We start from the raw sequence: 22,354 nt of genomic DNA, 5'->3' as shown, positions 1-22,354 counted from the left end.
ACATGTTTTCCAATTTTAATACAAAATAACATCTTTTAATTTGTTGTGACTAAAAATCAGGGTTATTCAAACATTTTAGAAACACTTCTGAAGTTAAAATGTTTTCTTAAATTAAATATAAACATCTGAAGACATGACACATTTTTTTGTTATGCAAAAAAATGCTATTGTTTGTTTGAATGGCATTTTAGTGGGTGTTTTCTGTAAGAAATGGTTAAATGAATGATATTTTAGTCATTATTAGTCATTTGTTCAGAAAACAAAAATTCAAAATGGATTCATTGTCATCTTTAAGCAAGAAATGTTAAGAGATATTTAGCCTTTTTGAGATGATTATAATAAGCTACACACCTCTCCAATGTGTTATAAAAGTCTAAAATATAAAAGTATAAAACATACTATAATATTTAACAGTAAATTGTATGTGTAGAATTTAAAATAAGCAGATTTAATAAATAATAAGTATTTTTAAAGACATTTTCAATGTATTGAGCAGTTTCTGCAATATTATCTGGCTTAATTGCTTTAAATGTCATAAACTTTATTTTGTATATATTATTTTAACATTTATATTACTATTCTCCTAATGACTCTAATTATCATTTTATTATTTTACGAAAAGCAATTAACTACTGATCTGTTGTCTATTGGTTTGGTTTGTTTATTGGTCATTATTATTTTTTATTTATTTTTTGGTCATTATTGTTTATTTTCTTGGTCAGTATTACTATTTATTTCTATTTTTTGACATATATAAATTATTATTATGATTTTTTTAATTAACAAGAACCAGCATGAACAGTTTCATTATACAACAAAATCACTTCACATTCCTTAACAGGAAGGATTAAATAAGAAAAAAAGAAATTTAAAAAAAGAGAAAGATAAAGAGGAAAGGGTACATAATTATCAAATTACATACAAATATTTTCCACATAATTTTAGTTATTAAAAAAATTATTGAATGCACTTTTAGTACAGAAAATACATGTATACAAACATTTTTTATGCAAAAATGTCAAAGGATGAGCATATATTAACCGTTTTAATTACTTTTATATACTTTTTAATCTCTTTTTCTTGCACTATGAAAAGAGATTTGCTTTTTGCAAACTTGGATTTGTATGAAATTAACGTGATAATAAAGTTTATAGACATATATCAAAGTTAACGTATAAATGACAAAAGCATGAGGTGAATGTCTAGTGTCCTCTACTGTCTGAAATAAATACTGCACATAAAAAAAAACTGCTTCATCAACTTCTCTAGATTCATATTTCTGCTCTTTTTCTTTAACTTAAGCTAAATGGCATACTGTAATTGTTACTTTATATCTCCAGAAATCATAATTACATATCACATCAAATATCAAAGGTCATGTTAACTTTGCCTCCCAATCACTTAGCATTTGTTTACATTATGTGACAGATTGAATCCATTTTTTATTGTCAGCGTTTTATTATAGTTACACTCACACACTGGCCTTCTCAAGCTCAATAACTCAAACCTGTTATAGGGAGAAAAGCACTTAAATTACCTGCAAAACGTTATAGATTAATGCCGTCCAATCTGTCAAGGTGAAAGGAACATTTCTCTTAGAAAAGCGTGAGTCACGTACGCCTTCCTGAGATATAAGCAAGAGCTGAATAGCATTGATTATGTTGCCGTCCAGATGCTCTGAACCCACCTGAACCTGGTCAATGTCCATTTCTACTTAGCAACTGAATCACCAAACGCACCATCTGTTCCTTCCACTCATACTGCTAAATATGAGCAAAGAAGTCTCTGAAAAAAATGTCTCATTTTTGTTTTGTTTAAAATATGGACACTTTAACTACTTTTATTAAGAATAAACAACTGCGAAGAGTGCATGGTTTTATTAAAACACCAAAATATTTTGTAAATACAGTTGAAGTCAGCATTTTTACCCTTCCTGTGACTTTTTATTTTTTTCAATATTTCCCAAATGATGTTTTAACAGAGCAAGGAATTTTCCACCGTATTCCTATAACATTTTTCTCCTGGAGAAAGTTTTATTTGTTTTATTTAGACTATAATAAGCAGTTTTTCATTATTTTAAACCATTTTAAGGTCAATATTATTAGCCCCCTTAAGCTATTTTTTTGATTATACAGAAAAACCATATTTATATAATGAATTGCTCTAACGTGCCTAATTAACCTAGTTAAGCCTTTAAATCTCACTTCAAGCTGAATACTAGCATCCTGAAAAAAATCTAGTCAAACATTCTGTACTGTCATCATAGCAAAAATAAAATAATTCAGTTATTAGAAATGAGTTATTAAAACTATATTTTTAGAAATGTGTTGAAAAACAAGTCTCTCCGTTAAACAGAAATAGGGGTAAAATATACAGGATGGCTAATAATTCAGGAGGGCTAATAATTCAAGGCACCCCTATGAATTCATATGACAAAATATTTTAAAAGCATATTTCCCATTGATATTTTAGATTGTTGTGGAGACCCGTGAACAGGAAAATGCTTACACATGACCTGATATTAATATGAGGAAACACAAAGACCAAACTCTGCTGTTCATCATGTACAATTTGCAATATTAAATTCCACTAATATTAAAGATCAAATTCTCACTGCATATTCAGCAAACAAATATCCATCATTACTGTTTCATTATCAAACAGAAACAACATCAACGACAATGATAATATAAATTATTTAAAATTGAATCACTGGTCTCCCATATTTTCATTACATGCGCACACACGCACTTACTCATTTTAAAATTGCAGGTACATTTCAAGTATTTTTATTATTTATCCTCAGACTGGAATGATATGCAACAAATGTATTTTTTACAATAAACTGAGACCAATACTAAATGTAGGGAAATTTGATTCTGTTACTAATTATTGTTTAGTGATATTTTAAACTACTAACAAAGTTGACATTCCCCACCATTTTATGCTTTGACTTAAGATGCTAACCTTAAACAAGATACCACATGCCATGTCTAAAACTGCATTTCTCATAATTTTTATCATGTCTCTAAATATGCAAGAAATTCATTGATAGAACAGTTTTGTCTGGTTTTCGAATCTGATTGGCTGAAAGCCTTGCGATATTCTGCAATATCAGAACTCGTACAGCCTCTTCACCCTTCTGTATTACTCCACCCACATAAAGTGACTGCAGATCAATAAACTCACAACAGTTTGACAAATATTGCAGCTGTTGGACAACACAATGTACTTTTGAGGCTTTTTTTGTCAAGAATGTAGTTGTTTAGATTGCAACTATCTGCTTGTTAAGTGGTGACGTGTTTGTGACGTATGTATACTGTTTCCAGGTCCAAGCCGCCATTCATTTGAGTGGAGAAATCATTTGTTTATGATCATGTTTTATTCCTATCACACATTAAAGTTAATTTTATATAAAATCGTACTGAACACAACAATCTCTGGGCTTGCTGCATAACAACTACCATAAATGTAACAATTTATAAAAAAATGTATCACTTTCTGGCCATCGGATATTAGGCATGGACATATATACTGCGATCGTGATTTTCAAAAGTATTAAATCGCTTTGTAAATGTTTATTATTACCATTTCATAAGTCTCCCCATTCAGTTGAATAGAGCACTTGGACCCGGAAGCTGCTTCGCGTGACGTCACACTTAACAAGCGGATTAGATTGCCTATTTTAAATATTGATAATTTCTGTCGGCATCCATCAGCCTGTCATTAAGCAGAACAAAGACGGTTGACGTTGTCCATCCACAAGATGGCGGCAGAGACCACATAATAAGCCCTTAAAGAAGAAAAACTCTACAACTGATCAAATCATTATTACACTAGTAAGTAACATTCATAGTCGATCTCTCTTTTGTATATTGTAGTGCTGTATTTATACCATGGTAATTGTAGTGTATTGAGTTTGAAATGTGACTCACATTTCAGGAATGAATGTATTTTGTGTTGGCCACTCTTTGTAAAACCCTAAGTTACTTTTACTTTTTTAAATCTCTTTGTTACTAATGAGTCTTCTGCTTTCGTTACTGCAGACTAGTTCAGTAAAAAGAAAGAAAGAAGAAATGCTCGCATGTGTTTAGCGTTTTTCCCTATCGCAAAAAACAACAGTAATCTGGTAGTGTTGGCACTCCTTTGTCTTTTTCGGGGTTAATTATTGTGATCTCCAGATTGCAACAGAGAAATACTGGAATTCTCTGTAAACTGATGCCGTTATATCAGTCATATAAACTTAAAATGTGAGCAAAATCAACTGTTTTGTCATCACTTTAGCCATTACGCTAGAGAATCATTCAAATACTAGATGTAAAGCAGGGCCGGAGTGGGACTCCTTTTCAGCCCTGGAGTTTCAAGCCTCAGACCAGCCCACCTCAGTTCACGACTGACTATATTGAAAAAAGGTCATTTCCAATTCAGTTTCTATTTAAACTATCACGTCTTCTTTGAGAAAACAGCTGCTTTAGAACTTCAAATGTTCAACAACCCTAACAGTATTATATTTCTTAACAATAAAAATGAAAAAAAAAAAAAAACAATTATTCAGACGAGGATCAAACCCGGGTCGGTAGTGTCTAAACCTAACATGCTAACCACTCGACCACAACAGTTGCATGATAATCAACCTGCAGGCTGCATGTTGATCACGAGGCTGCGAGAAAATAGATAAAAAGATCAGAGCTGCGGTAAAATATTGAATAAGAAGACTGTGGTCAAGTAAATAAATACATTAATTGAAAAAGTGTGACTGCTATACGCAACAGATTCTGGAGCTAGGGACACCGGCCTTCGCGGCAAAAAAACGGACCGGCCCACCGGGAATTCTCCCGGTCCTCCCGATTAGCCAATCCGGGCCTGATGTAAAGTGATGTATGTGAATGAGCAATGGTTTCTTCAGATGTGGATTAATAGTGGAAGAAAGTAGTTCCTCATACAAATAGATTTTTAAACTCCTTGTTTGACTTTCTGTTTTATATACATGATTATGCCATTGAACTGTTGCATGAATGCAATATCACAGTCATAGCATTGCGATATGGCTGTATATCGGCACTGGTGGGACACTAAGCCATATATTTACAAAGTGAAATATGACTTCAAGCACTCTTTACAAGGCTGCAAAAACATATTGTTTTGCTATCTGCCTTGCAGCAAAATGATGAACACAAACATACATTTGCATACTAACAAATAATTTACATCTAATTTACATCTAAATTTCTCCTTGGCAAAATGAAACCGTTTCTCTCCTCTTTCTCTCCCTCTCTCTCTGTCTCTCTCTCTCCAAAGGTCTTCGCTAATCTGTTTGTCAGAGTTTTAAACATGGCCATTATTGATGTTGTATGGCCTGTCAGTGCACTGAAGGACAGATTAAACACAGTCTGCATTCCCACAGCTTATGTCAACAATCCTGCAAACTGGCTCTTCTCCACATGCCGAGTCGCCTCAGTAGTGAAGACTTTCAGGAGTTTGTCTGAGCGGATGTGAACGTGATTAAATGCAGAGCTCAGAGACTGTGACTGACTGCAGTGGTTTGTTATCAGTTACAGACAGATCGTGGTGAATTCACTGACATTTCTGTCTGCTGTTAGATCAGATTTAATGAATTTACTCACATTTCTCACATTAATAATTGAAGTTCTGAATTTACAGTTCAAGTCAGAATTATTAGCCCTCCTGAATATTTTTTTCCCCTCAATTTGTTTTACGAAAAGAATATTTTTTTTTCATTTCTAATATTTGATTTATTTTATCTTGATGACAGGACACAATATTTGACTAAATATTTTTCAAGATAGTATTCAGCTTAAATTGTCATTTAAAGGCTTAACTAGGTTAATTAGGCATGTTACAGTAATTTGGTAGGTCATTGTATAACAGTTTTGCTCTAGCTGAAATAAAACAAATGAAATTTTCTCAGGAAGAAAAAATGTTAAAGTAAATACTGTGAAAAATTCCTTGCTCTGTTAAACATCATTTGGGAAATATTTGAAAACTTCAACTGTATATCTTCAATCGTATAACTTTTTTTAATAAGTTGTTTTTAAAGCTTCCTCTCATCTGTCCTGTCTTCCCCTGAAATGGGTGATGTTAGTGTATGGTTGTGGGGGTCCATTTCCGCTACTTGTAAAAGTGTACGTGACAAATATAGGCTTTTCATCATCATCATCATCATCATCATCATCATCATCATCAAAGTCAGATGTGTGCTTTTTTTTTCATTTTTTACTTGCAGCAGCTAGTTTATAGACTACTTTTCAGTTCTATCATTATTTCTTGCAGTTATGAGTTTATAATCTTACAATTCTGACATTGTTTTCTCTGAATTTATTACTGGTTATCACACAATTTTAAATGTTTTCCCCCAAAATTCAAAATTTTCCTCCATTTTTACATAGAATTTTTACTGTCATTGTACAAGTACATATAAACCTAAGTGCAAACCTCAGGTGTACAAACATATTCTGCAAAATGGCAATGTTATAAACATAATTTGCTAATTTTTAGACATTCTCACAATTTGAGTTTCTGGCAGATATTATAGTTTCAAAAACATATTTTTACTGCTTATTCAAGCTACTTATTTAAAATTAAAAGAACCAAGTCATTTGCCAGTGACGGTTTGCGGCTGGAAGAGCATCAGTGGCATAAAACGTCCGCTGGATGGGTTGGCGGTTCATTCTACTGTGGCAAACCCAGATTAATAAAGCTATTACTAAGCCGAAAAAGAAAATTAATAAATCAACCAACTGAATTCATTATGTTTTTTGGGGGAAAAATATTGTTTTATGTTCAATCAACTTAAAATTGTAAACACTATTGAATTAATTTAATGGATTTGTTTTGGGATGATATGAAGAAATTGTGTGGAACCCAGCATTTTTTTACAGTCTAGGCAATTCATAGGCATAAGGAGTTTTTAGGCAATTCATTAAACACAATTCTAAGCATTTTTTCCTATAATTGCAATTTGTTCCCTGCAACAGTCAAAACAGTAAAAACAATGGCAGTGTTCCACACAATTCCCTTATGTTGTCCCAACACAAAATGATTAAGTTAACAAATTAAAGTGGGTTGAACATAAAACAATCTTAATAGTGTTGTTTCAGCACATTTCAAATAAGTAGTTTGAACAATCAGAAAAAGCATTTTTTCAGTGTAGTTCGTACTTTATATTTCACAATTTTATTTAAATTGGCTAAATTATTTCTTCCGTTCTGATGCTATATCTTGCAGTTATGAGTTTATAATCTTACAAACTTATGTTTTTTTCAGTAATTTTACACTGTTGTCACGCTATTCTAACAATCCCTTCTCACCGAAATCTTGCGTTTTTTGTCCTGTGTTTATGAGTTATATAGACTGTAGTTATGATGTAACTTCTTGCAGAAATAAGTTCATAATTTTACCATTCTGAATTTTTTTGTCAGAATTGTAAGATTTGATATAAATTCTGAACTGTTTCTTGCACAATTATTACTTTTTTTCTTGCATCTATTAGTTTTAGCCAGTTTCCAATTCATGCAATTTTAACTTTAGTTAGTGGTTTATGACTTTTTTGTGTTTATGGGCTGTGTGACAGATGTGACTTTATCATTTGTATGTTTGAGATTGTATCTTGCAGTTCCCATCTGTTTTTTCTCTGAATTTAGATTTTTTTAGAACTTTTTTGTCTTTTAGAGTTACATTTCTGACATAATTTCTAGAAGTTTCTGTAGCCCACAATTCACAACTTTTTGGTCAGAACTTTCTTTAAGTTTATAGTTTGTCTTTTAGTTTTTATATCTCAAAAATCAGACAATGTTATTTTTCTTTAATGGATAATAATGGTATTTCCTGCTGTGTCTAAATTCTGGGTTTATGTTCTGTTTTTTTATTATTACTATTTATTTTATTCTAAATTTAGATTTTTATTTTTATTTTTTTACTTTTTTTCATGCAGTTTTGACTCTGAGTTTGGAGTTTGTATCCAAACATATATAATAACTCTCACTTTGACTTACAATTTTCAGTCTCAGAATTCTGTTTTAAAATTATCAGCATTCCAAATATATGTCTTGCAAATGCACATTAAAGCAGTTAATTCTGATACAGTTTCTCAGATGTGTTCATAGTTTTGAGTTTTTCCCTCCTCATGTTTCACATTATAAACACTAAAAGTTATTGGTGTGAATATTTTCAAAAACACTTTTTAATTTTGTAGTTTAGTTGGTTAACAAGACATCCCCGTAATTGCAATGTAAAAAGTCACATTAAAACTGACTGTTTATTCACGGTGTTAGCATCATTTAAACCAACCTGACTACCTACAAAGATCCTTTAAGGCAAGTCATTTAACTCAGTGGCCATCTTTGAAATGCCTCTCAGGCAGTATGCTCTGGCATTCTGTCTGAATGGGGAAACATTAAGTCCTCCAAAACTATTTGCCAATCTTACAATTACATTACATATTTGGAATCACCCTTTAGAACTAAACAACAACCGTCTCTTAAGTTTCATTTCTAAAAGTTAGAATCAAACAAAATCGACATATTTACATGTTATCCAAGCTAATGTGCATTTGAAAGGAACAATAACACGACACCAACCTCATTCATGGCCGTTCTACACATTATCATCCTCTGAATAATGATCTGATTGTGCTGCTTTTCTGTAGTAATCCACAACTTGGTCTTGATGGTGAATATCCTCCAGAAATGACAGCAACTCTCTGTTTACAAGTTTGGTACGGACTGCACCTTGCATTCGTTTTTATTCGGATTAGAAAGCCAAAAAACTTTTGTTTTCAAGTGTAGTCGGTTCACTAAAAAGTAGAAATGTCATGCTTTATGTAGATACATTTTTTATGTCTGTGAAGCAAATATTCAGTGAGATATCAGTATGTTTGTTGACCACAGAAACTATTGTAAAAGCACACGTCTGGTCTGAGCTTCTCTCCCAGAGAATCATCAGTCTATAGCGATCGCTGATTGGGCATATTGATTGTCATTCACCATATTGGCCATTACACTTTTCCCCCATTCAAAACTATTTGAGCCTTGTGTATATAAACTTTGGGTCCCACTTTATATTAAGTGTCCTTAACTACTATGTACTTACATCAACAAATAAATACAATGTACTTACTGTGTTTATAATGTATTTGAGAACACGTGGTGCTTTTGAGTTGGGATAGAGGTTGGGTTATGGACAGGTTTGGTGGCATGAGTAGATTTAAGGGTGGGTTAAGGTGTAAGGGATGGTCAGCAGTGATTTACAAATGTAATTACAAAAGTTAATTACAGATGTAATTACATACATGTATTTAATCAAGCATAAGTACACAGTAAATACATGTATTTACACAATAAGCACATTCTAATAAACTATTAATTCCTGTGTACATATTAGTTAAGGCCATAAAGTGGGACCAAGCTTTAGTACTAATAAGAAATAAGTAATAATTTTGGTTTCTAGAATTCAAAAACCCAGTTGACAGATATCTGAATGAATAAAAAGGCTATTATTTGGGATATTTTGTTTTAGAATATTCATCAGTTTCAGAGTATTCACCATAATTAAACCATCATTGACAACTGACCACATTTAACCCCCCTGGTTATCATTGTGCAAAAATGCCCTTTCCATTTATAAATGAAAGCAGAAGTCAACAATGACGTATCCACTGCATTATGTCACATTATGCCAGTGAAAGGATGCTATACATGAATAAACCTTCCAGCCAATCACTCTCAAATAAAAGTAGTATTGCATATGTCTCCTATTTCCAACATCTGAAAAGATGGAAATCACAAAGGCATTCCATTCTGGTAATTGGTGTGACTGACTGAAGCCTTCATTCCTCCTGTGTCCAACGGTTACTTGTTGTGACACAGAAAATGTCTAGTGAATGTGTTGCATTTCCTTCCCTTCGAGCGTAATAGCTTCTAGCTAAAATTACACACTGTTATAGATAAAAAAACATGGCAGATTTCACACATGTAGACCTTATAATAGAGCATATGTCATAGTAGGAGCTATTGATTGATGTCTCTATATGTCCCCTTTTCGCACAATAGTAACATTTTAAATTATGGTTTCCACATCTGGTTTGGAGAATTTCCATTCAAAATATCTGAAACAAATCACTTTATATAAAAAGTTTACACTACATTTAATAGCAGTCACACAACGTCATAAGATTAATAGGTTAAATTTAGGTTGTGAGGTAAGGTGATAAAAGTACATTTCTAGCCAGCATCATGTTGATATTTGGTTGATTTTAGGCTGTGTTGGAAAGTGACTAAGGGTGCTTTCACACCTACACTTTTGTTTCGGAATGTATCTCGCTTGCCCAGTTAGCGCGGTTCGTTTGGCATATGTGAACAGGGCAATCGCGCTCTGTTCCGCGCCAAAGTAATCGCTCCGAGACCGCCTGAGTAAGGTGGTCTCGGCTCCATTGAAACGAACCCTGGAGCGGTTCGATTGCAGTGAGAAAGCGATCCGATCCGAGCGCGGTTATATCACAGTGTTTTATGGATATGTAATAGGCTTACGGCTATATGAAGAAAAAATTATGAGTATGGCGGGAAGTTTCGCGAGTCTCCGGAAGCCCGCAAACGAGTGATGATCTCCCGGTAATCTCGCGTCTCCCTCCCGGTCCTCAAATAGGCATCGTCGCGCACCCTTCTCACCCCTCCCCACCGCATCTCTCCTCAGACACGTCGCCACGTGCACCCTGTCAATCACTACCAAACCACCACCTCTCTTGACAGCTGAGCGGGACGCTGCTAAATAAACCCTGACACTCTGACCAATGTGAGGAGAGTTTACTCGCACGTGACTTGTTTTAGCTCTTTGTTCCGATTAGAAACTTTGCAGGGTGAAAGCGAACTGCTTCAAGAGCAAAGAGCAACAATGTAACAATTGTAATCTCTGTTTCGGAACAACTGAATCGATTCACAGGTGTGAAAGTACCCTAAAATTTAAAATCGATCCGATGACGTTGGTTTGAGACGGTGGATCGATTTTGGATTTTGACGTCAAATACTGACATTTATTCTTCAGGTATAAGGCAAAAAAATTCAACGTCTGATAGACGTCATAGTGGTAACGTCCACACAACATCAAGCTGTAACATCATTAGACATTGATATTTGGTTGGTTTTGGGTTGTGTAGAAAAGTGACCAAAATCCAGTGTCGAGCCAACATCTTTAACCAACGTCATATTAACGTCAAATACTGACATCAATATTACGTCAAATAACCTCTGATAGAAGTCATAGTGGTAATGCTCACAAAACGTTAAGCTGTACCATCATTAGTTGTTGATATTTGGTTGATTTAAGGTTGGACTTTGGACATTGATGTTGGCCTGATGTTTCTGTCATCAACTCAATTTTCATTTCTCAACAAAATGCTACATCCACATGACGTTGGGGTACAATGTCAGTCTGCAGTCCTGTACCAGCTGGGATAGTGAAAACCTACACTGTAAAAAAATCTTTGTTGATCCTTAACAGTTTCTGTATTTGGCGATTCACTAGTGTTTTCTTCTCATTTACGGTTGTGAACTGCATAATGAAACATTGATGTCTGCTCTGTTGATTTTTGATGTAGACAATTTAACGCTGTAGTTTACCACAGTGACTTTTGTTGACATTGCGTAGGTTGAATCTATCTATCCATCCATTCATCCATTCAAATATATATTCAATTAATCAATTCATCCATTCAAATAAATATATATAGTGTGTGCGTGTGTGTGTGTGTGTATATATAGAGCATAGATGCCAAACTGTGGGTAACCTTTGATTTTGAGAGGGAGAATCATGGGAAGATTAAGGTGAATGCCTTTAAAAGAATTTGTCATTTCTAATTTTAAAGTAACCTTTCATTTGTTTGTTTGTTTAATTGTTGAGAAACAAAAAAGCTAATGAAAATTTTCTATTAAACTTTGTGCATGAATCAGATTTTTAAAAAGTAAGGATCCTTAGCGAGCAAATCAAGTGTATTCATTGTATTCAGCATTTGACACCATAGTGTTACTCAATTCAATTCAGCTTTATTTGTATAGCGCTTTTACAATGTAGATTGTGTCAAAGCAGCTTCACATAAATGGTCATAGTAACTGGAACAGTGTGGTTCAGGTTTTAGTGTTTTAAGTTCAGTTCAGTTCAGTTTAGCTCAGTTCAGTGTGATTTAATCATTACTGAGAGTTCAAACACTGAAGAGCAAATTCATCGATGCGTAGCTCTACCAATCCTGAACCATGCGAGGCAGTGGCGACAGCGGAGAGGGAAAAAAAACTTCACCTGATGGGAGTGAAGAAAAAAAACCTTGAGAGAACCAGACTCAGTTGGGCACGACCATTTTAATTTCTCCGCTGGCCAAAAGTCTTGTGCAGAACTTCATTCGCCGTGGTTTATGCTGGAAGATGGCCTCAATGAAGACTCGTCTGTCCCTGGAGCGTCGCTGGAATCAGACTCATGTTCTCCACTCCCCACGACCATCAGCGTAGCAGCAGCTCAGGATATGGCCTGGTCCCGGATATGGAATCCTTGGGATCATCACGTCGCTGGTCTTGGATCCAATCAGTGACTCCGCCTAATCTGAGGACCTCGGGATGAGTATCCCCCAGATGAAAATAGAGAATAAAGAGAATAATTAGCGTAGCTGCTGTTCATAGTGTATATAAGCAAGATGTAGAAGCCAGTGTGGAACCCGCTAGGTGATGCACTGAGTGTATGCTTTACTAAACAGATAGGTCTTTAATCTAGTTTTGAACTGGGAGAGTGTGTCTGAGCCTCGGACGTTATCAGGAAGGCTATTCCAGAGTGTAGGAGCCATGAAAGAGAAGGCTCGACCTCCTTTACTTGATTTTGCTATTCTAGGTACTACCAGAAGCCCTGAATTTTGAGATCTTAAGGAGCGAGTTGGTTCGTAGCGAGACAGAAGGTTGGTTAGATAAACAGGAGCTAGATTATTTAGAGCTTTATAGGTGAGAAGTAATATTTTAAATTCAATACGAAATTTAACAGGCAGCCAGTGTAAGGAGGATAAAATTGGGGTTATATGATCATATTTTCTAGACCTGGTCAGAACTCTGGCTGCTGCATTTTGTACTAATTGAAGTTTGTTAATAGAGGATGCTGGGCAGCCAGCAAATAGAGCATTACAGTAATCCAGTCTCGAAGAGAATCTCATAAAAGCATGGACTAGCTTTTCTGCATCTGAGATGGATAGCATATTTCGCAATTTAGCGATATTTCTCAGATGAAAGAAGGCAGTTTTTGTGACATGGTATATATGGTTTTTAAAAGTTAGATTGCTGTCTAATATGACACCCAGATCTTTTATAGTAGCGCTAACGCTAACTTTGTATCCCTCTAATGACTTTGTTTCTGTACTGTGGTGAGCCCTGAAACCTGACTGAAACACTTCAAAAATATTGTTCGTCTGCAGATAAGAGCATAATTGAGTGAAAACAACTTTTTCTAGTATTTTAGACATAAATGGAAGATTTGAAATAGGCCTATAGTTAGCTAAGTTGTTGGTGTCTAGTTGCGGTTTCTTAATAATAGGCTTAATAACAGCTAGCTTGTAAGAGTTTGGAACATGGCCTATAGATAAAGAAGAGTTGATAATGTTAAGAAGAGGTTCTCCTATAGCAGGTAGCAGCTCTTTCAGTAATTTTGTTGGAATTGAGTCCAGCATACACGTAGCTGGTTTAGAGCTATTTATAATTTTTACTAACTCTTCATGTTCTATGATTTTGAAGCAGTGTAGGTTATTATTATGATTTAATGAAATATTTACAGGATTTGGAGTATAAGCCGGTGCAGAAAGTTTGGCATCTCCTGTTTTCTGTCTAAAGCCTTCTATTTTATTACTGAAAAAATTCATGAAGTCATCACTACTAATTTGCGGTGGAGTAGTTTGTTCCAAGGATGACCGATTATTTGCTAATTTAGAGATGGTGTTAAATAAAAATCTAGGATTGTTATGATTATTTTCTATCAGTTTGCGCAGGTGCTCGGTCCTGGCAGATTTTAGAGCCCTCCTATAGCTGGACATACTGTCTTTGTACGCAATTCTAAAGACCTCTAAATTAGTTTTTTTCCATTTACGTTCCAGGGCGCGGGTTGCTGTTTTGAGCGCACGAGTATGACTATTATACCATGGTATAGTTTTAATCTCTCTAGCCTTTTTTAATTTGATGGGTGCCACAGTATTTAGTGTGCTAGTAAAGATGGCATCCATACTGCTGGTTACTACATCAAGATCATTTGAGTTTGCGGGTGCATTACGAAATAGAGAGAGATCAGGTAAGTTATTTATAAATTCATCTTTAGTTGACGGAACAATAGTTCTACTAGGGCGGAGTATTGGAGCGGGTTTGCTGATTTCAGGTAAACATAACTTATATAGTAAGAGGTAGTGATCTGTAATATCATCACTTTGTGGTATAATGTCTACGTCAATAACCTCGATTCCATAAGACAGAATTAGATCTAATGTATGCTTTAAGCGATGGGTTGGACCCACAACGTTTTGCTTTATCCCAAGTGAGTGTATTAAATCCATAAACGCGAGCCCTAAGGTATCATTAGCGTCATCTATGTGGATGTTAAAGTCACCTACAATTAGCATTTTATCAGTTTTGACTAATAAGTCAGAAATAAAATCAGAAAATTCTTTTAGAAATTTGACATAGGGTCCTGGGGGTCTATATATGGTGATTAAAGCGAGAGATAACATAGGTTTTTGTATAGTATCTGGAAGCTGAACATTAAGCGATAATACTTCAAAGGAGCTAAACATAAGTCCGTTTCTCTGTTTAATATTAAGGAAATCACTAAAGATTGATGCAACTCCACCACCACGACCAGTTTGACGAGCCTCATGTTTATATAAGAATCCTGGAGGAGTTGCTTCATTTAAGCTAATATAGTCATTTTGTTTCAGCCAGGTTTCAGTGAGACAGAGTGCATTAAGATTGTTTTCTGTTATTATTTCATTAATGATAAGTGCTTTAGGTGCAAGTGACCTGATGTTTAGGAGACCAAGTTTTACGAAATTTGTATTTTCACTTTCTACTGGTTTTTCTGGTTTGATTCTTACTAGATTTTTTCTGGATCACACAGTACGTTTATTTCTTAATCTATTAATACGAGGAACAGACACAGTCTCTATAGGATTCGCCAGATATGCGTTACTGATGTTTAAGTGGGGTGAACAAGAGTCTAGGTGGCTATAGTGTGAATTTTGTGAATTTTTACCTGCTAGTCAGATGGTGCGAAGTAGTCTGGAGATGTTGTCCGACAGGAGTTCAGCTCCGGCTCGACTGGGGTGCAGGCCGTCAGGACGGAAGAGCCTAGGACGCTCCCAGAAAAGATTCCAGTTATTAGCAAAGAGCAATTTCTGTTCTTTACACCATGTTATTAGCCATTCATTCAAAGCTAAAAGTCTACTGAACCTTTCATTTCCTCGGCGGTAGGTAGGAAGCGGCCCAGAAACGATGATCTGCGTGGCGGGCGAGGTGCGTCGAACCGTCTCGATCAGGCTCCTGAAGTCCTTCTTCAGGATCTCCGACTGCCGGAGCCCGGTGTCGTTTGTCCCCACGTGGAGGACAACGGCACCAGGGCTCTCGGCAGCGCCCAGGATGGTTGGAATCTGTGTAGAAATATTTTTCACACGGGCACCAGGAAAGCAGAAAGTACGTACTTTATTACCTTTTGAGGAGGCGGCACGGACGTGACGAACGATCGAGTCACCGATGATGGCCACATCGGGACCCGACTCGCGGAGAGGGGAGAAGCGGTTCTCCGTGGAGATCTCGAACACAGGCGGAGACGTTCTGCCCCGGGATCTGGGAAGCACTTTGCGCGGCTGCACCCAGGCGCCGTGGTAGCCGGGTGTCGGCGTGAACGACGCCTGGCTGAGCCGCGCCCCGGGTGCGCTGGGCCTGGACAGAGAAGGACGCGGGGTTGAGGTAGAGGGAATGATGTGGTTGTAATTTCCACGTACCTTAGGTGATGAGACGGCCTTAGCATTAGGTACGGCGAGAAGCCGTTCCCGTAGCCGCGACCGTCTTACCACCAGCGCGCGGATCTGGGACTCCACTTCTTCCAGCTCCAGCTCCAACGCCTCCATCGATGCTTCTCCTGCACACAAGGACAGAGACGGAAGCGACATTTTACGGGGTAAAGAGCAAAGCCAGTAAGTCAAAAGTGTATGGTTAAAGAGGTCGGTAGCTTTAGCTGACCAGCGGCGCTAGCAGGCTAAAGCTACAAACAACAGGCGGATGCTCGAGGGACAGACCGTTTTTAAAGCAGCTTTGTTTGTATAAATGTATTAAGGGTTTGGTCACCCTAAGTAGGAGAGACAAATACTTAGCGAATGAGGAAGTGTTACAAATGAGATTGTTTGTTTTTATAGTAAGAAGTTCATTATAAAATAAATGTAAAATATATAATTATTAATGCATTTTTAAAAAATTTTTTAGTTCATCAATTTATTTTATTAATAAATTAAATAATTACCATGGCAGCTTTAATGTAATAGTTGTTATTAAAATGGTTTATTTAACTTCGGCCCACCACTCTCAATCAAATTTGGTTTTTGGCCCTTCATAAGAAAAAGGTTGGCCATCCCTGATGTAGAGAAGTGTTCAAAAATATAGAAATACTGGCAATTTATTACCAGGATTTTGTACCATAATTTACTGCACCAATACACACAGTGTATCACTTAAAACTATTAAAAATGTCAAAAAGATTTTTTAAATTTTCAACATCAAAGGTTGATTAAGGAAAGATAGATATCTCATTATGCAATTCAAATGGATACATAAACAGAAAAAAACAGTGTACAGTGTAGTGAGAGATATGTTTGGCTTCGTACTTTATTTGTATGTAAATAATGTTACATTAGTTATTTTAATAAGCATATCTTTTCAGAATTGCCTCATTTTCTCTTTGTATTCTCTACAGTACAGTAATAAGTGTGGACTTGTGTTCTGCTGAAAATATTTTTGACAAATAAGATGTCTTTTGATAATTGAAGGACGATCTTTGAGGAGAATAATGACACGTTGGTGTACCATGCAAAGCATAGGTAAAAGCTAGATAAAATATGTAATATTTAGTACAAGTAATAATTGACAAGGGGCCGTTAAAATATTCTAAAATGCACACGAGGAGCATTACTTTGTAACGTTTAAACAGAACAGAACCAATTATTCTAGTTATACCACATTTAAAGTCACTGTTTTGATTTTTATTGTTTAGTTTTAACCCATAAGAACCCGGACCGATTTTTCCTTATACGAAAATTATGGGGCATATAATACAGACCAAATGGATCACTCATAACATGTTTCTGCAGTTTTTTTTAAATGCAACAACTCTTTGTGAAAGATCTGTAATGTTACATATATGTCACATTGGGCGTTAATAATACATTTTTCATGTTACATATACGTCACATTGGGCATTTATTTCACAATTGAAAAAAATACATTTTGTCAGTTTATTTGCTTTTCCTTAACATATTTCAAAGCCCCATAACTGTGACCAATACATTTTGCAACAACTCTTTCGAAACATCAAAATTAGACCTTTTATGGTATATGGTTGTTTGTGTATTATTTTCACAACTTTAAAATGTGTGAACTAAATAAAAATAAATAACTACCTCACAGTTGCTCAGTGGGTAGCACTTTTGCCTCACAGCAAGAAGGTCACTGGTTTGAGTCCCGGCTGAGTCAGTTGGCATTTCTGTGTGGAGTTTGCATGTTATCCCCATGTTCGTGTGGGTTTCCTTCAGGTGCTCCGGTTTCCCCCACAATCCAAAGACATGTGGTAAAGGTGAATTGAATAAGCTAACTTGGCCGTAGTGTATGAGTGTATGAATGCAAAGTTTGTATGGGTGTTTCCCAGAACTGGGTTGTGGCTGGAAGGTCATCAGCTATATAAAACATATCCTGAATAAGTTGGCGGTTCATTCCACTGTGGTGACCCCTGATTAATAAATGGACTAAGCCAAAATAATATGAATGAATGAATGAACTACCTCACACTGAAGGTTAATATGTTAAACATGCACATGTTGTCAGCCACCATGGAACACCTTGCGTCATTTTCCCAGTACGCTCAGTTTCCTTGCATTTTGTCTTAGACCAATGCGCAGATAGCTTCCAACCAGTATTTACAATTCTTTAACAGTAGGGTTAACACTTTTTTTAAATTAGATTGTTGCACACTGTACAAATGTGTTTGTTCCTTCAGTAACGCGAACATTTCTGCTGTTATTAACTTTCTGAAATACTCCAGTGGTGTGTGAAGATTGTCTGGAGGTTTGGCAGTGGCACTTGGTCATTTGAATGTGCACTCAGGGGTTTCAACTTTCTCTAAGAAAAAGTTTTGTTACCCTTGCTGATTGCATCTTGCTGGCCAGAGTTTATGTTTTGCTGTGCAGCTTCTGAATCTAGATCACTTGATCTGCTAATGTCTAAATCAGATCCACTTGATTCATCATCCTCCATGTCTTTTCTACTTGAAGTGTAATCAGGATTATCAATGTCTTTATTCGAGTCACTGTCACATCCCTCATACTCACTGTCATCTCTGTGGATAAAGTTTAGTGCATTCTGAACATCAAATTGTTTCCTGAATCTAATCATGTTATTCTCACTTCAAATTTACAACCTTAAAATAAGACCAACATATGATATAAACATCTTGTTATAGCTTATAGTTATAAAATAGTTTCAAAATACATTTCATTAACAATATATTTTATGTGACGTTATTTATTTATCTTTTGTTAAAATATACTTTGAAATGAGCAGTAAAAAATATAGAACACTAAAAATAATTTAATCAGCTAAATTAATTGAGCAGTTTGTTACTATTTTTCTTAATGTGACAAATATGTCACATTAAAATTCCTCCTACTGTTTTAAGGTTATCAGCCCGATGTGACATATATGTCACCACAATATCTTCGTACCTTGATTTATATCAGTTTGTTCAAGAAATGTATTAAAATCATGGTAAATGTAATCTAGGACGTGTTATTAAAACATTAGAATAGTTAAATGGGTCAAAACATATCTTTATTAATAAAAACAAGTATCTTTAAAAATTGCTGACACTGCAACATGTGCTCCCCACACAGTCCACCATTTTGGACATGTTGCCATGACAACAAAAATGCACACATTCTCACGTGACTGAACCTGGATGTTACTTATACGTCACTTTGAGACTTCCCGAATTGAAAATGAGGAATAATGCTTTAAAAATACCTTTCCAGATGATCACAATTGTTTGTGACACCCGCGTCACAGTGGGTTCTTATGGGTTAAGACATGTCTGTTTTTAGTCCTTAAACAGCTCCTGTTGGACTAATATACACAGCTCACAGTTTACATGGGCTATATTGTGTTTTTCAGTAAATGATGAACTTCTGGTAAAAGGTTAATGGGACTATTTTTAATTTCATAAGGTTTTCTTTACAGCATCGATATTGTCATGTTATTTAATCTGTTAAATAGACTTAAGCATCCATTTCATTGATAAAGTATAAAAAGGTTTAAATGCTAGCGCTGTCATTAGCAGCAGGCTAACACAGAAACTCCATTGAAAATACTGGGGTCAATTTAATGTCTATGTTTTAAGCATGGTGCGAAAACAATTATGCAATGCTTCTTGTTTCAGGCACAGCATACCCACTTTTTACCATATCTCAGCCAGGCAGTGAAGATAACTGTTTATAAAGGAATCAGATCTTAAATGGAGCAATTTTGTATAGGATGACAATTAACTGGAATCGCATTCGACTTTGGCATATTCCTGCTAAAAAATCCAGCTTAAACCAGCCTAGGCTGGTTGGCTGGTTTTAGCTGGTCGACCAGGCTGGTTTTAGAGGGGTTTTGGCCACTTCCAGGCTGGTTTCCAGCCATTTCCAGCCTGGTCTTAGCTGGTCAGGCTGGAAAATGACCAGCTAAATCCAGCTAAAACCAGCTTGACCAGCCTGGTTTAAGCTGGACATAGCTGGTTTTGGCTGGGCTCCCAGCCTGCTAGGCTGGTCAAGCTGGTTTTAGCTGGTCATCTCCCAGCCTAACCAGCTAAGACCAGGCTGGAAATGGCTGGAAACCAGCCTGGAAGTGGCCAAAACCCCTCTAAAACCAGCCTGGTTGACCAGCTAAAACCAGCCAACCAGCCTAGGCTGGTTTAAGCTGGATTTTTCAGCAGGGATGTAGCTGTGAACTAACTGAAATCATTCTGATATGGTCCAAACCTGCCTGGAACTACATTATCTGAAAATAATCACACACCTTAAAATGTTTATTAGCCTATCAGAATCAAGCATTTCATTGGCAAAAGTGTAGTATAAAGTTTCATAACCCTAATCCTAATATGAGCAGATGCTTTTCCTTTGCAGTGCAGTTCCTTTAACGAACACAAGAGGGTGCTGTTGAGCTTTGTTCCTGCATCTGCATCGACAGGACATTATGGTTATGGTTATATTTTCAGACTTGACTGTAAAAAGCTGGGTGTGTTTGTTTTCTCTGTTCTGCACTTGTCATGCTCATGCCTCATTGTTTCTCAGTATTGTGTTTATTAAGTCAGGTTTTGTGTTGCATGAGGATGTTTGATGTTGAACCTCATCCTTGGGGCAGGGTTGAGTGATATTTTGACTCTGTGTGTTTGTGTGTGTGTCTGGGATGTTGAACTTGGCTGTTGTGTTGGTGTGGCCTTGGTTTGAAGATGCTCACAAGTTTGTTAACAGGTCAGCAATTCGGGAGTACACAATCCACAAATAACCAGCAGAGACAGACTGCAGCATTCACTCATACCAGCTCTGAACAAATCGCTCCTGTTACTAGAGATCTACAGTTACTCCTTGAATAACACAACCCTGGATAACATTGGCCAGGTGTAAGGTTCGAATATCAGCACTGGTGGATCTCTGTAAAATTGGCAGCTAGGCTACTGCATTGAAAACTTTAACAAATGCATCTAATACTACAAATTATACTTAGCAAAACAACACCATGGCAACCTTAAACATAGCAATACATAGCAAAGCTTTAAAAGCCCAAAACAGATTTGCTGCAACAGTCTAGAAAACTCTCAGGGAAACATAAGAGTGTGTGGCAAAAATTAACTCTTGGCATAGCTATAAAGCTGCTTAGTAACCACGTAGCAACTCTGAAGGTCTTAGTAACACCATAGCAATGAGCCATAAATGCTTATCAACAGCATGTGTAAATGGCAGTTACTCCTTGAATAACATAACCCTGGATAACATTAGACAGTTGTAGGGTTCGAATATCAGCGCTGGTGGATCTCTGTGGAAATGGCAGCTTGGTTACTGCAGTGAACACTGCTGCAAATGCTGCTTATGCTACAAAATATACTTAGCAACCTACATAGCAACACCTAAACAATCCAGAATTCCTGCAACAAAACAACACCCTAGCAACCTCAAATATAGCAATACATAGCAAAGCTTTAAAATCCCTAAACAGGTTGCAACAATCACATGGCAACCTCAGTGAACAAAGCAACATACCACATACAAAACCTAAACAGCACTTGGCATTACTTAGTAACCATATAGCAATACTCTTAGCAACCACCTAGCTTAAGAATCAATCTGAAATGCTTGGTAACAACATGGCAATGCCATAGCAACCATAATCATAACAAGGCTTTAAAAACTCAAAACAGGTCGGTAACAGCCTAGAAATCACTTAGGGAAAACATGGAAACATGCCGCAAAGACTAACTCTTGGCATAGCTTAGTAACCACAATGCAACTCTGAAGGCCTTAATAACACCAAAGCAATGAGCCATGGTATCAACAGCATGTTAAAATTACACAGAACAAAATATTAAGTGAATAATAAAGCTAAAAACCACACAGAACACCACAGCAATGGCAAAGCAATGTTAAAATCAACAATCAAAACTAGTTAATAACAGCATAGAAGAAACAGCATGCAGCCAAACCTAAACAGCACTTGGCATTATTTAGTAACCACATAGCAATACCCTAGCAACCACCTAGCAAACTTAAGAACCAATCTGAAACACTTCACAACCTATGCTGGTCAGACTGGTTTTAGCTGGCCATTCAAGCTGGTTTTAGCTGGTTTCTCAGGCTGGTCATAGCTGGTTTGTCAGGCTGGTTTTAGAGAGGTTTTGGCCACTTTTTAGCTGATCAGTTGGTTAGGTTGGTCTTAGCTGGTCAAGCTAATCTCAGGTGGTTTTAGCTGGTCAGGCTGGTTTTAGAGGGGTTTGGACCACTTTTTAGCTGGTCTTGGTTGGTCAGGTTGGTCTTAGCTGGTTG

The 22,354-nt window shown here is 36.2% G+C and overlaps 1 protein-coding gene across 5 annotated transcripts; it reads right to left on the bottom strand.

The window, feature by feature from the left end:
• Window positions 1-12,035: 12,035 nt before the first annotated feature.
• LOC141380212 (uncharacterized) lies at window positions 12,036-16,392 on the bottom strand. 5 transcript variants are annotated; one of them, XM_073937492.1, is made up of 3 exons: window positions 15,468-16,293; window positions 15,271-15,365; window positions 12,515-12,600 (listed from the first exon to the last, which is right to left on the bottom strand). In XM_073937492.1, exons 1-2 carry the CDS (start codon window positions 16,184-16,186, stop codon window positions 15,278-15,280), a joined length of 807 nt encoding a protein of 268 aa, XP_073793593.1. In that variant the 5' UTR covers window positions 16,187-16,293; the 3' UTR covers window positions 12,515-12,600; window positions 15,271-15,277. The 5 variants fall into 5 exon arrangements, with proteins under 5 accessions (XP_073793590.1, XP_073793589.1, XP_073793593.1 ...); XM_073937489.1 differs by having other exon boundaries at window positions 12,036-12,600; window positions 15,271-16,293; XM_073937488.1 differs by having other exon boundaries at window positions 12,040-12,608; window positions 15,271-16,293.
• Window positions 16,393-22,354: the final 5,962 nt, after the last annotated feature.

Source organism: Danio rerio, chromosome 22 (genome assembly GCF_049306965.1).
Source record: "Danio rerio strain Tuebingen ecotype United States chromosome 22, GRCz12tu, whole genome shotgun sequence".
Taxonomy (NCBI): Eukaryota; Metazoa; Chordata; class Actinopteri; order Cypriniformes; family Danionidae; genus Danio; species Danio rerio.
The sequence above is the reverse complement of the archived record's forward strand: the minus strand, read 5'-3'. Positions and strand labels throughout refer to the sequence as shown.